Source organism: Mus caroli, unplaced genomic scaffold (genome assembly GCF_978045245.1).
Source record: "Mus caroli unplaced genomic scaffold, Mus_caroli_1 scaffold_1, whole genome shotgun sequence".
Lineage (NCBI taxonomy): Eukaryota > Metazoa > Chordata > Mammalia > Rodentia > Muridae > Mus > Mus caroli.
In genome coordinates, this window is record NW_028227256.1 from 22522967 (window position 1) to 22541349 (window position 18383).

Consider the following 18383-nt stretch of genomic DNA (forward strand, 5'->3'; position numbering starts at 1 on the left):
ACATATTTGTTCCTGGAAGTTGCAAGTTAGCTAAACATGGTCACTTTTTTTCATATGCTCACACAAAATTTCTTCTATGGGATGATATTCTAAATAATGACTTGATTTCTGTGAAGATGACTGTTTTTTTCATTTAGAATGATTTCCAAGATAATGTCATATTCAAACTATTGACTGTTAATGCATTTTAAGAACTGTATCTAGTTAACTTTGTCAACAGTTCTAAAATAATCCCATCCTCACCTGCTGTGCGTCTTCCCATTTCTCCTTGTTTTCTTCATCAAGAAGGTTGCTAACTATTTGAAAGAAGTTCTGTAAATTAAATCAGATAAGAAGTTTAGTATCCTCTTTGAGAATGTACTTTGGAACAATTCTATTGTATGACTGTTTGCAGCATTGCTTTTCATCCCGACACATTCTTCATCTTTATGACCAATACAGATGTGGATGCTTGCAGCCATCCATCAAACTGAGCATGGAGTCCCCAATGGAGGAGTTAGGAGAAGGACTGAAGGAGCTGAAGGGGTTCATAACCCATAGGAAGAACAATATCAACCAACCAGACCCTCCCCACCCAGAAATCCCAGGGACTAAACCACCAACCAAGAACACACATGGAGGGACCCATGACTCCAGATGCATGTGTAGCAGAGGATTGTCTTATCTGGCATCAATGGGAGGGGATGCCCTGGATCCTGTGGAGGCTCAATGACCCAGCATAGGGGAATGCTATGGTGCTGAGGCAGGGATGAGTCAGTGGGAGGGCACTCTCATAGAAGCAAAGAGGGGTGGGATAGGAGTTTTGCAGAGGGAAACTGGGAAGGAGCATAACATTTGAAATGTAAATAAATAAAATAACCAATACAAAAGAAGTCTCCTCAGCATCACAGTTCTTCAAACCTGCATCCAGGTTTGAACAGGTAGAACAGGTAAGACACAGCCAGAACAGGTAAGACACTTTTTGTTCACAATGACTTGTCCCATTGTCACCTCTACTATCATCTGTAATGTCATCTAAGAGTTATTCTTTACAAATGTTTTATTCCTTCTCTAAAGAGGTCACTTGGCACTTGTCTATTACAAGTTATCTTGTGAACTGCAAACCAGGACTGCTATCTCACTGTTTATCTTAGGAGTGTAGTTAGAGAAGGACAATGGGCAAGCCTGACTTAGGCTCCTCAGGTGAAGACTTGCTCTGTCTTTTCTTAGTTATGGTAGTTTTGCTTTTCAACTAACCATTGAAAAGTGTAAGGAAACATTCAAATGTTCTGGTAAAAAGAATTGTACTTTTAAAATCACTTGTTTGTATCTCTGACTTTTTTTTTGAAGGGGTAAACATGTAACATGCATTATCTTTTAAAAGTTCCAAATCCTTTCTAGCATCCTCAGTGCTAATGGCAAAAGACCTCTTGGGTTTTAAGTCTTCATCTAGAATTATGCAAATGATGGGCTGATTTTTTTACTTCCAAGCAGACAAGCTCATTCTAACGTTCATTTCTCATTGAACGTGAGCATGTTGGCATATTGCATTCAGCTTGTCTGTGTTCTCACATTATGCTGTGCCATCAAGATACAGAAGTCAGGAGAAGAGATACAGAGTGTCCACTGAAGGGTAACCTGAGACCTACACAGTGCCCAGTAGAGGCAGGATACAAAGATGACGGCTTCTTGGCTGTATGCTTAGTTGCTTCCTTGGTTATATTCCATCTAACTGGTCGTTAGGTGATTAAACCAGCACACTGCAGCATAACGGACTCACTAGCTTAGGGCAGGACTCCCTTGTGGGCAGAAATAATATTAATTCATCAGTTTTGTTTGACTTCTCCACATACAGCTTTTCAAAACAAGCATTTGCTCTCGTCACTAATAAAATCACCTGGGTGTGTTTAGATGAAAAACAAGGCAGCTTCCTTCCCTCTTCTGTGGTTTGAAGCTGTTAGTATCTATATTTAATTGGCCTATTTGTGCTATTTATTTTAATAGTTCCTGGCATTCACATGGTTGGAACATGTTTCAAATTGTAACCTCTGTGAATGTTCTAGAATATTTTATGCAACTGTTGGGGGCTGAGTACTAAGTCTGCTTTAAGCCCATTTTCAACTCACTTAACCTTGCTGTACTACCTACCATTTTTACCACTTAAAATTCCATGCTTGGATTGTTAACATTTTAAGGGCTTAGTCCATTGAGCTGTAACTCTACCTATGGGCAGAAAGAATTAACCTTCAGAGTTCTCCAATTGCCTATGGCTGGTTAACTCGGCAGGGGACAGAGAGCTAATGAGGCAAAGGTTGTAGGTTTCATCCCTGTGCATGGTAGATGGCTATGTTGAGGTCCTTGACCTTGGTTTGCATCTTAATCCCTCCAGCTCTCATGCAAAATGCATGCTGCTGTTAAAAAGAGACACTGAGAGGAAGAGGGAAGCAATTTGTGCAAATGCAGCTCCATTTCTGGAAAAAACACTTCACAGAGCATGTTTTTCTGACAGTGGGTCAGTGACCTTTTGCTCTACATAGAAGCCACTGTGCGCGCGCACACACACACACACAATTCCTTGATGAAAATAATGAATTCACTGCTCTCCTCTTTTAAATAACCAAAAGACAAGCATAAAAACATGAATTTTTAACCGGAGCCTTAAACTAAGTGAGCATAGAATATAGCAAACATTTTGTATTGCTTTTCAGGGATAATACATAGATCTTTATTGAATCCGAGTAGGAAGGCAGCTCAGATTAGAGTTCTCGTGTGATCTCATTGCTGTTCGTATTTCAGAATGATCAACAGCTGTTTTCTGACTAATTCAGGCCCTGTAGGACACAATAGGAGGAGTTAAACCCCGTCTTCTGGAGGGATATGGAAGGCGTCTTTGAGGAAAGTGAGTCTTTTTTTTTTTTCTTTTTTTTTGTGCATCAGTTTATCCTGAACAATGATCCATAGGAGTCATCCAGTGAAGTTCAAATTACAGGAAAGAGTTACAAAGTCAGAATACCATGGATTTGCAAGTAAGATTCTACATCAGTCCTCTGAATGGAAAGCTCCCGCTTGTCTCAAATGCACTGAAAAATATGTATGTTAAATTTGTTTCATATATGTTTTAATTCAGGATGACTTTTTCATCCATGACCAGGATGACAGAAAGGAAGAGACTAAACAAGACAATGTCTTGAGGAGGAGACTGGTAACATTTAATCATCACCTAAAGGCTTCTGAGCTGTCTAAAGAGACTTCCACTGGGCACTGTTCATTAAGAGCTCTTGCGTGCTGCAGAGACACTTCTTTCAGTGATTGATGGACAAGATTATTTATGCCAGTCCCTGATATGCACCACAATGTAGTGTTTGCTTTTAACGTGTGTGTGGTTTTTGGAAATAAGGTTTGACTATGTAGATAGTCCTGGCAAGCCTAGAACCTGCTCCGTAGATGGCATAGGAATGATTCTTCTGCCTTGGTTTCTGTGTGCTGGGACAACACTTATGCTTTAATACACTGATCCATGACATAGTCTAATTTCATCAAGCCCTTGGCAGAGTCTCAGTTGTGGGAAGACTGAAGAAGCAGACAGATACTAAACTTTCTCTTTTGACTTTTGTTTTAGCCATATGGTCCTGTCTCACTTTTCTTCTCTACTATGTAAAAGCCACCTGGCAGAGACACCTGAATTTTGAAGTTATTCCTATTCCTGTGTCTGTTGTTTGGAAAGTGCTTAATATAAGGGCCTTTTTTGATTGCATTTCTTCAATATTATCTTTTAAAAATGATTTAGAACATAACTAGTATTTATCACTGAATTATGGCTATCATGTAACTACCATATTGGTGAAGACTATCATGTTCATCTCTACCCCTTATGAATAATATTTGTTCCTTTCATAGCAACAAAAATAAAACAGAAGCAATTAAATACTAACTTCAATCCCTATAATTCTCATTTTTTTTTTGATATTTTCTTTTCTTTTTTCTTTTTTTCGAGAGAGGGTTTCTCTGTGTAGCCCTGGCTGTCCTAGAACTCACTCTATAGACAAGGCTGGTCTCAAACTCAGAAATCCGCCTGCCTCTGCCTCCCAAATGCTGGGATTAAAGGCATGCACCACCACTGCCCGGCCCGATAATTCTTAAATAGATAGTTTAGTGATTTCTAGGTATTTATTTAGTTTGAGGTGCTATGCCAAGTGGCTATAGAACAAAACTTCACAGAGGCATGAATGTGGTTATATTTATAGGAAAAAACAACAACAACTGCATAATGGATAGGAAAATACCAAAACTTCTGTAACTACCAAAGTAAAGGTCTCAGAATGGAAAAGAGTAAAAAGAACATTTTATTTTATGGATGGTAGTCAGTAATCTTGCTGCACTTCTGATTGGCGTTTATTTGCCTGACTTCTAATCGGTCATACCTCACATTGTATAACTACATGAAAGCATTTGTATGAAAATCTAAAGGTAGATTTGACTAATGATTTGATGACCCAACCCAAGTTTCCCCCCACCTTAACTCAGAAGCAAAACATCTGTATTTCAAGAGACAAAGGTAATCCTTAAAGGACAAGATTCCATAATGCAGAGGTTAAAGACTTGATACATTGTTGGGGGGATGGAGGCTGGTCAGGGGTGTCAGGATAATTCGAAGAAATCCTTAAAGGCTAAACTAGGGAGAAAGCATACTATAAGGGGGGATAGTAGAAGATGAACCATTGATTGACAACCTATAGGTTGACTTATAACTGCAAGGTCATGTGTGATGTGGAGGCCTGTTGTCCTCATCTTTGTATTTTGTTGTCCTGTCCCATAGTTTGTCTATAGTCCAAGTGTATAGTCAGGTCTTCATGCATCCAAAGTTATACAGTCTTGTCTGTAGATGAATACAGAGAATAGACCTGGTTTTTGTTCTTTATGCTGTAATTGGCCTGGAAGACATGAAGATAGTTTAAAAGAATCCTTTTTCTTCTGACTATCTAACCATTGAAAAATAGACCCCCAATGAAATGAGAATTTCCCCAGGAATCTTAAACTGGAAAAAGAAAAGAGTGACAACCAGAATAGAACCTTGTTTCCTAGAAAGAAATTTCAAAAACTTGTAATAACTGGTTAGACTACATAGGTTGAGGCTGACAACCAGTCAATGGTGGGCAAGAGCACACTTTGCCTGGGACTCCTGAGATGTGCTATCTTTGGTACTTTATTTAAACTTTGATCTTATTTCAGGGCACTGGAGACTTAGGAAGTTTGCTGGAACTCTTAGCCCATCTTCTAATCATAGCCACATTGAAGAAATGGCTTTAATTGCTGTTCTTTCTTCCTTCTTTATCCCTCCCTCCCTCCCTCCCTCCCTCCCTCCCTCCCTCCCTCGCTTCCTCCCTCCTTCCCTCCCTCCTTTCCCCTTTGCCTGTTTGATTGATCTATTGAGGACAGGTACTCAGGTCTTGCCAATTCGGAGTTGTCAGGGCCCATGTTTTCTCTAAATCTCTTGTAACAATGATGTTCAAATGCTGTCTTTAGAATAAATAACAACACAATCAAGACTTCCAACAAAGCTTCTTTCCAAAGCTCAGACAGGAAAGCTGGCAGGGCATCTCTACCCATGCATACCCTCTCTTTTACACAATACATATGGATCATATGTGTGTAGTTTGCTCAGCAAAAGAATGGATTTGGAGAGCTTTCAAATCAAAACCCAGATATCACAGTGACTGGGGCCCCAGACCAAAGATAGGGATATCACCAGTTATGCTTTACTGCCTGGAAGTGACTACTGGAAAACCAAAGGCAAGAAAGGGATGTCAGGACGGAAAGGTGAGGAAAGCTAGAGAAAGCAAGTGGAAGTATATTTACTTGTGAAAATGGTATATATAGAATGATAGTTCTCTCTATTGTGTATGGTGCTGAGGATTATTAAAAGTGAAAGAGACATACGTGGGGTACTTAACTCATGGATCCTAAACTGCAGTGAGCGAAGAAAGTCAGTAAGTAAATACATTTCAAATGATGATTTTAGGGTTGGAGTTGTGGTTTGAATGTGATGCCTATGGTAGGCTAATGTGTTTTAACACTTGCTCTTCAGCTAAAGGAGCTGTTTGGGAAGGTTGGGGAACCTGTAAGAAGTAGCATCTCACTGAATGAACTGGGTCATTGGGCATAGGTCTTGAGGCTTCTGGTTCAGGCTCTGCTTCCTAAGTGGGAATGCAGTGTGACTAGAGAGTTTCCTGCCTCTTCTACCAAGGATTCCCTGAAAGTCGCCATGACTTCTGTATCATGGGGGATTAGATACCTCTGGAGCTAAAAAGCTAGAATAAGCCTTGCCTCACTCATGTTGCCTTTGTCAGGTTATTTTTATCACAGCAATAGAAGAGTCACAGGACAGGTCTATAAACCAGTGCTAAAGTATTTGCCTACCATCTCCAAAGCCCTGGCTCCAGTGCTCAGCAGAAAAAAAAAAAAAAAAAAAACCAAACCAAAAAACAAACAAACAAACAAACAAACAAAAAACAAGTTAAACAACTTCAGATGGTGATCGTAACTGATTGGACGTTCCTAATGGGATGGGAGGGCCCTTTGAGAGGATACCTGTAGGTGGTGATGGAGAATGGCCCCTACTGTTTCAAAGGTATTCAGAGACTTATAAAAGATACTTCAGGCAGAACGTTGCTACCTGCTCCCTCTGCCATGTGAGGGCACAGAATTCCTCCCTTTAGGAGAATGTAATAATGAGGGCTGTCTTCAAAGACAGAACAATTCTCACAAGCCTTCTGAACTTCTTTGACTTAGCTTCTAGGCTTAGAAGAAAAAGAATTCCATGGTCTTGTCTTTCTTTTCTTTCCTTTCTTTTTCTTTTCTTTTCTTTTCTTTTCTTTTCTTTTCTTTTCTTTTCTTTTCTTTTTTCCTTTCCTGTTTTGCTGCAATGGTGTAAATGGACTAAGGGAGATTAAAATGTAGTAGATTATAGAGAGATGTGGAAGGCAGAGGGACAAGAGAGAGGGAGGGATTGACAAGGGTGGGAGCATTGAGCAGAGAAAGAGGGGAGGGGGGAGAGAGGGATTCTCAGATTGCAGATGTGTACAGGTGAGTAAGAGTGAGTTTGAAGAGAATGAAACTCTGTGTGTGAGAGAAAGAGACAAATGGGGGTTATTATTGGCTAGTCATGATCAAAACCTATTTTGTATGTGATGTGGGACCTGATACCATAATGATGAGACAGCCCTAAAAATGATAATTTATCCCCTAAAAATAATTGTAAAGAAAAAGAGAGAGAGAGAGTCCATGACTAAAATCTATCTAAACAAATTGCAGAAACAGAAAAAAATGACATAATAATTCTAAACTGATCTCAAACAGGCTGGATAGGTTAGACAAGGGTCAGGTAAAGCAGAGCTGTCAACTCACAATGGTTATGCAGGAGTTTAGTTAAAAATAAAGTCTGCTTTTGGATACAGTGAAGCAAAGTAAAACCAGAGATCATAAAATAGTTTCAGTTGCGGAGGTTAGAGATGGCTTTAGTTTGGTTCACAGATGCAACATTCATGATCGCCAATGGTACAGGTGAGAAAGCAGAGAATCAAACAGGTTAGATATTCTCAGGATATCTAGAATTACAGTGTAGCCACATATGTTACATCTTACATGAGAGATAGCAGCACTGGAGAGAGAGAGGGGGGGAGGGAGGGAGGGAGGGAGGGAGACAGAGAGAGAGAGAGAGAGAGAGGGAGGGAGGGAGGGAGGGAGGGGGAGAGAGAGAGAGAGAGAGGGAGAGAGAGAGAGGGAGGGAGGGAGGGAAGGAGGGAGGGAGGGAGAGAGAGAGAGAGAGGGAGGGAGGGAGGGAGGGAGGGAGGGAGGGAGAGAGAGAGAGAGGGAGGGAGGGAGGGAGGGAGGGAGGGAGGGAGGGAGGGAGAGAGAGAGAGAGAGAGAGAGAGAGAGAGGGAGAGAGAGAGAGAGAGAGGGAGAGAGAGAGAGAGAGAGAGAATATGAAGCAAGCAAGCTTAATTTCGATATGGTTGAGCATTGAGAATCTACAATACAGCCAAGTGAAAAAGCCCAGGTGACAGGTTTGACTTAAGTCGAAATCTCAAAAGACAAAAGTAATGCGAATAATTAATCATAGCTGAAAACAGGGGCCCTTTGGGATAAAGACTATGAATACCAAGAATAGAGTTGAATAGGTAAAGTCAAGGTTAAACACTGGAGGTGAGCCTACTCGGAAGAATAATAAATGAGACAGGGAAGAGAGGACAGGAGACAAGAATGACAGGGGATAGAATAAAACGCACTTGGAAGCTGTTCCAGGGCAAAATTAATTCCAAGACACACAGACTCAGCGTACGCCCAGAGGCAACTGAAGATACAGCATCATAGAATTCATATTTTAAAACATGGCTGCTCACAGTTGAGCACTCACATAAGATCTGTGAACACAGCTACACTATATACTAAGATAAGGACTTTCTTTGTGATGTGGGGAAATATCTTGGTCTCTGTTCTGGGAATGATGTAGAAAAAGTTAATTCCAGACAACACTGCTGTATGAACCAATTTGAGTTTGTTCCCACATATGAGTTTTAAAGTGAACAATCCTTTAAATGTGGCTTGAGCTACGTATGCATATTTGTGAGTAAGCAAAATAATTTAAAATTGACCACGCCCCAAAAAATCCAAATGTGTTTTGGAGTTTTATCCAGAATATCTATCCAAGCAGCATATTTACTGGCTTTGGGCAAATCAAGTCACTCAGAGATTTAGAAAGAATGGAGATTATTCCCAATCATCCCACTGTAGCATCAGGACTGAAGAATATGGACCATATGATTCAGGATAAGAAAATAAGCCCATGGAAACCCAGAGGAGAGGCTGGGCTCCTCTGAGTAAGTGGGGTACCTGGCTTAGGGATCTATCCCTCCCTTCCAGGGTGTTCTAACCTGATAGCTGTGAACACAGCTCTCTGATACTAGGCCTGGATGCCCTGCTGGACCACATTGATTCCACAGACCTGGGATACTTTGAGAACAGACTGTTGATATCCCTCTCTCAATATGCCCTTGTTTGGAGGAAAACAAGAAGTCTTGAGTGACACATTTTGTTCTTCCTTGCTCTTCTTTTAGCCACATCTTCACAGAAACTCTGCCTCATTTTGAAAATAGCAAAATAGCAGAAGGATGTTGCTCTAGGATCCACTGGCAGTGTTTGGAGCTATTGTTTTGCTCTGCTTTGAAGCAAGGCATCTTGACCGGTAGCAGTTCTGTAGTAGCTTTAATAGACAATATTTAGATGATGCTATCAGTCTCTTTGGGATAATTTTTGAACCAAAATCTCCAAAAAGAAGTTGCATAGTGGTCCCACGTTTGAGATACTGGACCATGGATGAAGCATACTTAAAGAAGGGGATATTCAGACCTTGGGGGTTTCAGGCATATGTTTGACCCTGCTTTTGCAGTCTTCATTTGAAAATGAAGAGTCAAAGAAGTTAGTGATGCTTACATGGCTAAATATAGTATGTTTATTATTCACATGTAGGCAGAGGGACAGAACAATCAATATAAGTTGTTGATACTCAGTATGGAAAAAAATTATCAAATCAGGACATCGAAGCACTCTTAAGTAAGGAATGTTAAAGAGTCCAGATGATCCAAGTAATCAGCACCAAGTAGAGAGCATTGCAAGACGGTAAGAACACATCTAAAAACCCTGTCACACTGGGGGTTCAAGGAAGCCTAGCCACAGCCATGCAATATGTGTCACACATTAAGCAAGCTCTACTCTACTTGCTGGAGAAGGACTGAAACCTGGAAGATAACAGAAGTCACATGTATGACCTAACACTCTAGCAGTCAAGAATAAAGAACTACAGAAAGCTCAGCCCTAAATGCAACCCATACAGTGTACCCCTTCTGCTAAGGTTCAGGAATCATGGCAGGCAATGGGTCAAGAAAGTCTCTAAGAGCCAGAGAGAGTAGATGGCTACAAGAAATCAGTGTGCCCCAGACATAAAGGGTAGCTGTACATGTGAACCCATAGCAGTTGTAGCAGTATGCACAAGAGCTGTGCATCCTCAAAGCAGCCAAAATGTCAGCAAGAACAGGGGACCTGTGTATGAATTCCCAATGATAGCCAAGTTGCTATTGGCAATTATTAGCTTCTGGAAGGAGTGTTTGTTTTTTGAAGGGTGTAGCCCCTGGTAAGTCAACATGCATTCCAAGAGAAGGCCATACATCCAAGAATAGTCGGGCACTACACATTCATCTCAATGGAAAAAGAAAAAAAAAAGCACAAAGTTGGACAGATGAGGAAGAGGGTAGGGATCTGGGAAGAGGTGGGGGGAGGAAGAATGAATAATTGATCAAAACACACTATATGAGAATTTCCAAAGAACTAATAAAAATATTTTTAAAAAATGATTTCAGCGGCTTGGCTCAGAAAACATACTCTTGTGAACGATTAAAAGATTAAAAGATCTGAGATTCCTCTTCAGGCACTATACCATGAAAAACAAAAGTGATAACTTGTCAGGAAAATAATAATTTGTTCTGAGATCCTTGTTTTGGGCCTTGTTTTTCTAGGCATAGTATAAGTACAGTCTATAGTATACTACAGTATACTATACTATGCATATTATTGCTTATTATTTTATAGTAGATTAATTCTTTGCTATGCCAGGGCTCACGTTATTTGGGCCTTTCTCTGTGTTTTGTTATCATAAATATTCCTCTCCTAAACATGCTTTTGATGCTTCTGTTCCTTCCCACATTACAACTTTAGGGAAGCTATTGCTAATGTTGTCTCTTTTCCTTGGAATCTGATATAACTGAGGCTTGGTGAGCAGGATGACAATCTTCAGGAAAGACAAGTGACAAAGCTATTCAGGAAGAAATTCTTGGATCACATCAAATCAATTTTCTATCATGATCCAGGTCTGATTTTTCTCTTTTGTACTCTGTAACTAATGTATCTATCTCTATATCTATATCATCTATATCTCCATCTTCCTCTCCGTCTCCCTCTTCTTCCTCTCTCCCTCTCCCTCTTTCGATCTCTCTCTCTCTCTCTCTCTCTATATATATATATATATATATATATATATATATGTATATATATATATATATATATATATGTGTGTGTGTGTGTGTGTGTGTGTGTTACATCTAAAGTTCTCATTGTAATTTTACCACTCTTACTTGCTTTCTTCCTCCACTTAAGGCTCAGGATACACACACACACACACACACACACACACACACACACATCAGACAGACTAGACTTTGCCAGATTTAGAGGACTAGTTTTTCCAGTTCTCTGCCACTAGGGGGCTGTGATCCATGCAAAATAATCCTACTAGTAGGCGGTGATCCAGTACCTAAACATTTGCTCTATTCACATATCAGCCACAAATGGAACTTTCTTTGTATTACACATATAAACTGAGTTCCTTCTATGCCTAGCAAAGATGGCACTTACCTCCTAATGTCCTCAGACTTTTTACCTTGGCAGGAGGTCTAAATGTACTTAATGGCACAAATGAGATTAACTTTAAGGATAGCTATGACAATCTTATTTTAAATAGTCTTTACTCTAACACATCTTACAGTGTATCCCATTCATTTAAACAAATCGGGGAAGGTCCAAGAAAATATCAAAAGCCAGTGCAATCAAAACTGTGGCTTTTGTGGATACCCCTTCTTCATGTGGTACCTTTTCTATTCTTAATTCTTCTGCTTACCAATGGTCCTTTCTTCCTTATAAATTTATTCTTGAATTCATGTATCCGACTATGACTCAAAGGCAACCTTTTGGCTACTCACCACTGAGTTAGAAGATATTCCAATTCTACAGTGCCCCAATCTCACAAGCAACAACCAAAGACAGGTTTTTGATATCTCTAACTTCTAATATCTTTTATATAAAAACAGGTTGAAAATGTTAGAGCATGCAGGCCTCCGAGTTAAGCAGGACCTAAACAAAGTAGACTGCAATATACTCATGCTTGAGGCTACTGAATGGTGAGACACAGCCTGACTTACGCCGGAAACTACATACCAAGCCCCATTTCCTACCCCTACAAGAAATGGCCCCTGTCACATGGAGAGGTCATGTATACTCCATTAGGTCATAGATTAACTATGTCCAATATCTCTTGGAGGAAGACTTTCCTGACCATCAAAACCTTTAAAAAAGGAAGACATCTTGCTCTCTCTTAGGGTCCTGAATCCTGCTCCCGACCCATCATACCTGTGCTGCCATTTAAACAAATCTCTTGTCCGGGGGACAATTTAACATAGTGCTTCTTTATCTCTCTAAATCCTAGGGAGAGAAAAGTGAAGAACAGCCCTTCAGATTTGAACAGGCCTTGCCAGGACCCTTAGTGCCCAGTCTTGTGAGAGAAGGCTGTCCTAGGCTATGTGACAGATAGCCACTGTGCACCTTGCCATAGAAGAAGCTGCCTGGCTCACAGCTCTCATTATGTTCTGAGGAATGCATGATCCTCTGTTCTGGGTTCAACTGTTTCTCTTCCTTCTGATTAACATGCTGAAGCCCTAATCCTGGATGTTCATATGTGAAATTATTTAGAAATATTTCTACCAGAGAGGGACTTAGTTAAAAAAAAATCTTGATTGTTGTAGGTCCAAGTCTAATGTGACTGGTATTTTTATAAAGAGTAAGAATACAGAGATACTAAATGCCTCTGCAAAGAGAAAATACAAACCATTAAAAAACGATAATGGAAGGATGCCATTAACAAGAAAAAAAATTCAAAACATCAAATCTTTGGTCAACTCCTTTCTCTGAACCTGAAATACATTTCTGAAGCATTCGTTCTGGTAACCCTATAAACAAATACATGCTTCAATAATAACTAAAATAAAAACAAAAACCAGACATTGATAGTAAGTGGAGTGGCACAAGAAAATTATACAAATCTTAATATTTTGTTAATTCTTAGGAAACTTTTAAAAGAGTAAAATTATAACAAATTTTATTGTATTTAAAAAAAAATCTCAATGTGCATTATTAGTTAGCCACAAAGGAGAAAGAAACTGAGGTAGCAAAATAGTGAGTAAAGGCACTTGCCATGAAGGCCTGGAAGACCAAGTTTTATCCATAGGACCTACAGGCTGAACCGAGAAAATCGATTACATATACCACCCCCCCTCACGCATGCGAGCGCGCACGAACACACACACACACACACACACATATGCGCGCGCAGTTAAATAGAAGGAAAGAGGGGGGGGGAAGTCTGATGAGGGGAGCACCCTCTTGGAGGCAAGGGGCAGGAAGAATGGGATGAGGAACTATGGGACAGGAGACTTTCAGGAGCCACTTTGCATGCTATTGTGAAAGCCTGACTGTCAGGCAGTCAAGTCAGGCCAGGGTTTACTGGCAGATTTCCAGGCCTACTGACGCATGGAATGATAAAAGAGGCTGAATATTCTGTTACATACAAAGGAAGGAACAGGGAGGAATACGGAGACCTCTGGATGGATACAGATATCAAATCAGCCACTGTCTCTGCTGGACCATTACAGGGGACGTGTGTGTGTGTGTGTGAGTGTATGTGTGTGTGTGTGTGTGTGTGTGTGTGTGTGTGGTGTGTGTGTGTGTGTGTGTTTGTGCAAAGACTGGAATGTAAATAACCAAAATAATTTTTTAAAATGAAATTGAATCATTTTAAAGAAAATCCATGGAGCTGGATTTCTATGCTAAGCAAAATAAGCCAGATTGGGAAAGACTGAATTCCTATGTCTTCACTCACATAGGAAATCTAGACTAGATTAAAAAAAAAATTAGAAGGGGCTACATGGGAATAGGAAGGGGACTAAGGAGAGAGGAGAAAAGAAATGGAAATAGGAAAGTCAATATTATACATTTTATACATGTATGAAATATATACAATAAATTCTATTGATTTTCAAAATTAATATGAAATTAATATAATTATTTTAATAATTCCCTGGCATTGATTACCTGATCAATTGCACTTTATGGGTTCTACACTCCTCTGCCTTCTTTTCCCTCCCACTTGAACTTGGAAACTTGTTATTTGCTCTCAGCTAGGAATGACAGGTGTCACTAGACTTACATGTCATACAGAATATATCCCTCTCTCAGGGTCATCTGTGGACCTCTCTCCTCTGACATGTTTCTCTCATAATATTAGAAAGGGAGATGCCATAACAGCCCCTTAAGATTTAAATTATCATTGAAGAAGGTAGAAGTTTCAGGGCCTAAATGATGCTCATTAAGACAAATCTACTTCCTTGTGTTCAAAAATACATAATCAGTCTTTGGACAGAGCATTCTGATCTGCTCAAAAGACTAAAGCATTCTATCGTCTCATCCTTTAAGGGTTAATCCAGCTGGGCCTACTAACATCTAGGGAAGTAGATTCATCTCAAGTCTTATGAAGGCAACAGGTGAAATAATTATCCCTTAACAAGATAATATACCTACTCTAATCTGACAAGCCTCCCATATATAATTACTCATCAGTGTTTTCAATACCCATGTAATGGAAGAGTCTAAAATTTACAAGGAAAAATTTAAGATAAACATATACAAAAGAAGTCATGCATTGCCAAGTCTTTTCTTTGCTGAGTTTGAAATGTATTATACAAATTGCCCCACCAACTCCTCTTCCGCTCTTTTACCTAGTCATCTGGTGCAGCCTACTCTTCCCACATGGTGCTCTAAGTTCCCAGGAAATATTCAGTGGCACATCCTTCCACCTCCTCTTACCCATCTCCCTTTTTACTTGGCAGATTAGTACATGAACAAAGATCAGAAAGCCAGAAGAGGAATTCCAAAGAAAACTACAAACAAAGGCCCTGCTCAACAATTCAAAGAATTTATAGGAGACTGAAGAACTCCAAACAATGGAATCAATTTCTCCACAGACTGGAGCCTTCTCCCCCTTTGCTTTTTAAAAATTCCTGAGACTCTTCCTCCTTTGCAAAATAAAGAAAGGTTTTCAGTGAGACAAATAGTCTTTCCCATTTCTTCAAACCCATACATCAGTAAAACTTCATACCCATTCTTTAATAAAACTATCTCCTCTGCTAACCTTTTAGAAGGAGCATCAAAATTTGGTAACAAAAAGTTGTTTGGTTTTATTTGACGCAGAATCTCTATTTCCATCTCTTTAATTAATTGATTATGCATTTCTTCTTAGCAATTAAGAAATAGATTTCCCCAGCATAAATGACATGCCAAAGACCAGATAAAAAACTTTCTTGATTATTTTTAATAACATAGAGAAGAAAATAGCAGGGCTAATAATATAGTGAGGTGAATATCATTTTAAAAATTGAATATTTCATTAAATATTTCTGTAAGTTTTGTGTCTTAGAATGAGCCAAAGGGGAGAAAATAAAAACAGAAAATACCGACTTTAGCCGAAATACCCAACAAAGAGGAAATAGAACCTGTAGAGACCACTTTCATTAGATAGGCAGGGCCCCAACATCTCAAAATTATTAACCCAGAAATGTTCCTGTCCAAAGAAAAGACAGGGACAAAAAATGGAACAGAGACTGAAGGAAAGGCCATCCAGAGACCTACCCACCCAGGGATCCATCTCATCTGCAGTCACAAACTCTGGCACTATTGCTGACACCAAGAAGTGCTTACTGACAGGAGCTTGGTATGGCTGTTTCCTGAGAGGTTCTACCAGTACCAGACCAAAACAGATGCAGATACTCACAGCTAACCATTGGACTGAGCCTGAGGACCACAATGGAAGAGCTAAGGGAAGAACTGAGGGAGCTGAAGGGGATTGCAACCCCACAAGAAGAACAATATCAATTAACTGGACCATCCAGAGCTCCCAGAGACTAAACCAACAAGCAAAGAGTGTACATTAAGGGATCCATGACTCCAAGTACATATGTAGCAGAGGATGGCCTTAGCTGAAATCAATGGGAGGGGAGACCCTTGGTCTTGTGGAGGCTGGATGTCCCAGCATATGGGGGTGCTGTAGCAGTGAGGTGGGAGTGGGTAAGTGGGTGGAGTAGCACCCTCATAAATGCAAAGAGTAAGGGGGAGAGGGAAGATGGGAATTGGAGGTTGTGGAGGGGTAATCGGGAAGGGGGATATCATTTAAATTGTAAAGAATAAAATGATTAATAATTAAAAAAAATAGAAAAGAAAATCCTGAGTGGTACCAAGACTTGTTTAGGACCTAAAGATCTGGAGGGAAGGCTATAGAATGAATTTGGTGATCCTGGAATAGAATGAGTCTTTGTTAAATGACAGTTTGCAGATGACCTCAATAATTTCTTTCTTCATGCTTGTGATTTGAATGATAATATTAATGAGAACTTTGAATTCTTAAAAAAAACCCACAAAAGTTAAATTAAATAAAGAAATAAAAACCACAGAAGAATTATAAGAATATTTTTTGATTTTCATCCCAGGTGTGGGATATGGTGCTGCTTCTGATTGTCCACAGCAGCTGACAATGCCATGATTTTGCCGACGGCAGATAGTTTCTGCAATTGTGTGACCTTTGGAATTCTGGGGATTTTTCAGAGGGTATATAAATGCCAGGGCCTCGAGAGGTTGCTGTTGGTGGTGGGTTATTGGTTGGTTAGTGTTCTTTGTTAAATATTACTGTGCAAAGATGAAACAAGAAGTTAGATATCCTAATGGTTAAAGTCAAACTAGTTCCAAGGAACTCGTTACCCCTAATCAGCAGGAAATAGTATATGGACAATGTTACCCACTTTCCCCTCTATCATTTTCTCCCCTCTTATCTAGTGTTGGGGGAAAGGTGGGAGAAAAGGGGTGGGGAGGTTGGAAAAAAAAGAAGAATCTACAAAGTAGCAAAAGACTGGTTATAAGTGGTTCCTAGACATGGTGTTAGGAAGAATGTGAAATTTTATTTCAAATATTAGAGAGGAAATGGCAGGGGTCAAAAGAATGAATATGGTTCTTCAAGAGGCCAGCAAAAAGTTTATTGCAGCTGTTTCAACTGGGATATCCCTTGATTTGCTCCCAGAGGGGGGATTTTCTGGTTTTTGTTGCTATTGTTTGTTTGTTTCTTTTTTTTTTCTGTTCCTTCTTCTATTCTGTTTCAAAAATAGGTTGGGAAAAATGACTGAGCAGTTGAAAAATTGCAAGTGGAAATGGAGGAAACTTGGAACCAAAAAAAGAAAAAAGAAAAAAAAGAAAGGGGGGGAAAGGAGAGAAAAGAAAGAAAGAGAGAGAGAGAAAAGAAGAAAGAAAGAAAGAAAGAAAGAAAGAAAGAAAGAAAGAAAGAAAGAAAGAAAGAAAGAAAGAAAGAAAGAAAGACAGAAAGAAAGAAAGAGGAGAAAGAAACCTCCCTGGGAGCAAAGCAGAGACAAAGTTGTGGAGTCCTGGAAAAGGTCCACTTCATTTATAAAGATTATAAAGGACTCTGGAGAAGCCTTTACTGACTATTTAAAAAAACAAACAAACAAACAAACAAAAAAACAAAGATTGGCCTCAGCTGTGAATAAAGCTGTATCAGACCCCAATGAAAGACCAGTGTTGATAGTGACCTTGACATGAAAATACAAATACCAAATGTAAAAATGTTATTAAGCCATTAAAGACACAGGCAACTCAATTAACAGCTTAAAAATAGAAGAGGGGAAATGTAGTAAAAAATTTGGTTTCTTTAAAAAAACACAGAAGTATTATGAAAATATATTTCCACTTTAATCCCAGGTGTGGAATATGGGGCTGCTTCTGGGCATCTATGGCATTTGACTTTGGTATGCCTTGTGCTCTATCAGAGGGGTGATTTTGTCAGCTGCAGATAGTTTCTGCAATTGGGTGACTGTTGGAATTCTGGGGGCTTTTCAGAAGGTATATAAATGCCAGGGCCCTGAGAGGTTGACCGTTGTTAGTAGTGGTGGTGGTGGGTTATTGTTGGTTGCTATTAGTTGTTAAGTAGTCCTGTATGAAAAAGAAGGCAGAGGAGGAGGAGGCATAGAAAGAGAAAAGGAAGAAAGGGGTTTTAAGAACAATGAATGAGAAAGCAGGAGAGATAAATCTTGAATGAAAGGTATGCTTTTGACGATGCCGGGGCCTAGCAAACACAGGAGTGGATGTTCACAGTCAGCTATTGGATGTATCACAGGGCTCCCAATGGAGAAGCTAGAGAAAGTACCCAAGGAGCTAAAGGGATCTGCAACCCTATTGTTGGAACAACATGATGTACTAACCAGAACCCTGGAGCTCTTGTCTCTAGCTGCATATGTATCGAAAGATGGCCTAGTCGGCCATCAATGGAAAGAGAGGCCCATTGGACTTGCAAACTTTATATGCCCCAATATAGGGGAATGCCAGGGCCAAAAGAATGGGAATGGGTGGGTAGGGAAGTGGGGGGCGCTATGGGGGACTTTTGGGATAGTATTGGAAATGTAATTGAGGAA

General features: G+C 39.8%; 1 protein-coding gene across 2 annotated transcripts in view; it reads right to left on the minus strand.

The window, feature by feature from the left end:
* Adgrb3 (adhesion G protein-coupled receptor B3) overlaps positions 1-18383 on the minus strand; it is a 737533-nt gene that overhangs the window by 381413 nt on the left and 337737 nt on the right. For both annotated transcript variants that reach the window (XM_029468446.2, XM_021163961.3), the window contains exon 11: positions 244-312. In XM_029468446.2, coding sequence (XP_029324306.1) covers positions 244-312 — 69 coding nt within the window. The remainder of the gene's footprint in view (positions 1-243; positions 313-18383) is intronic.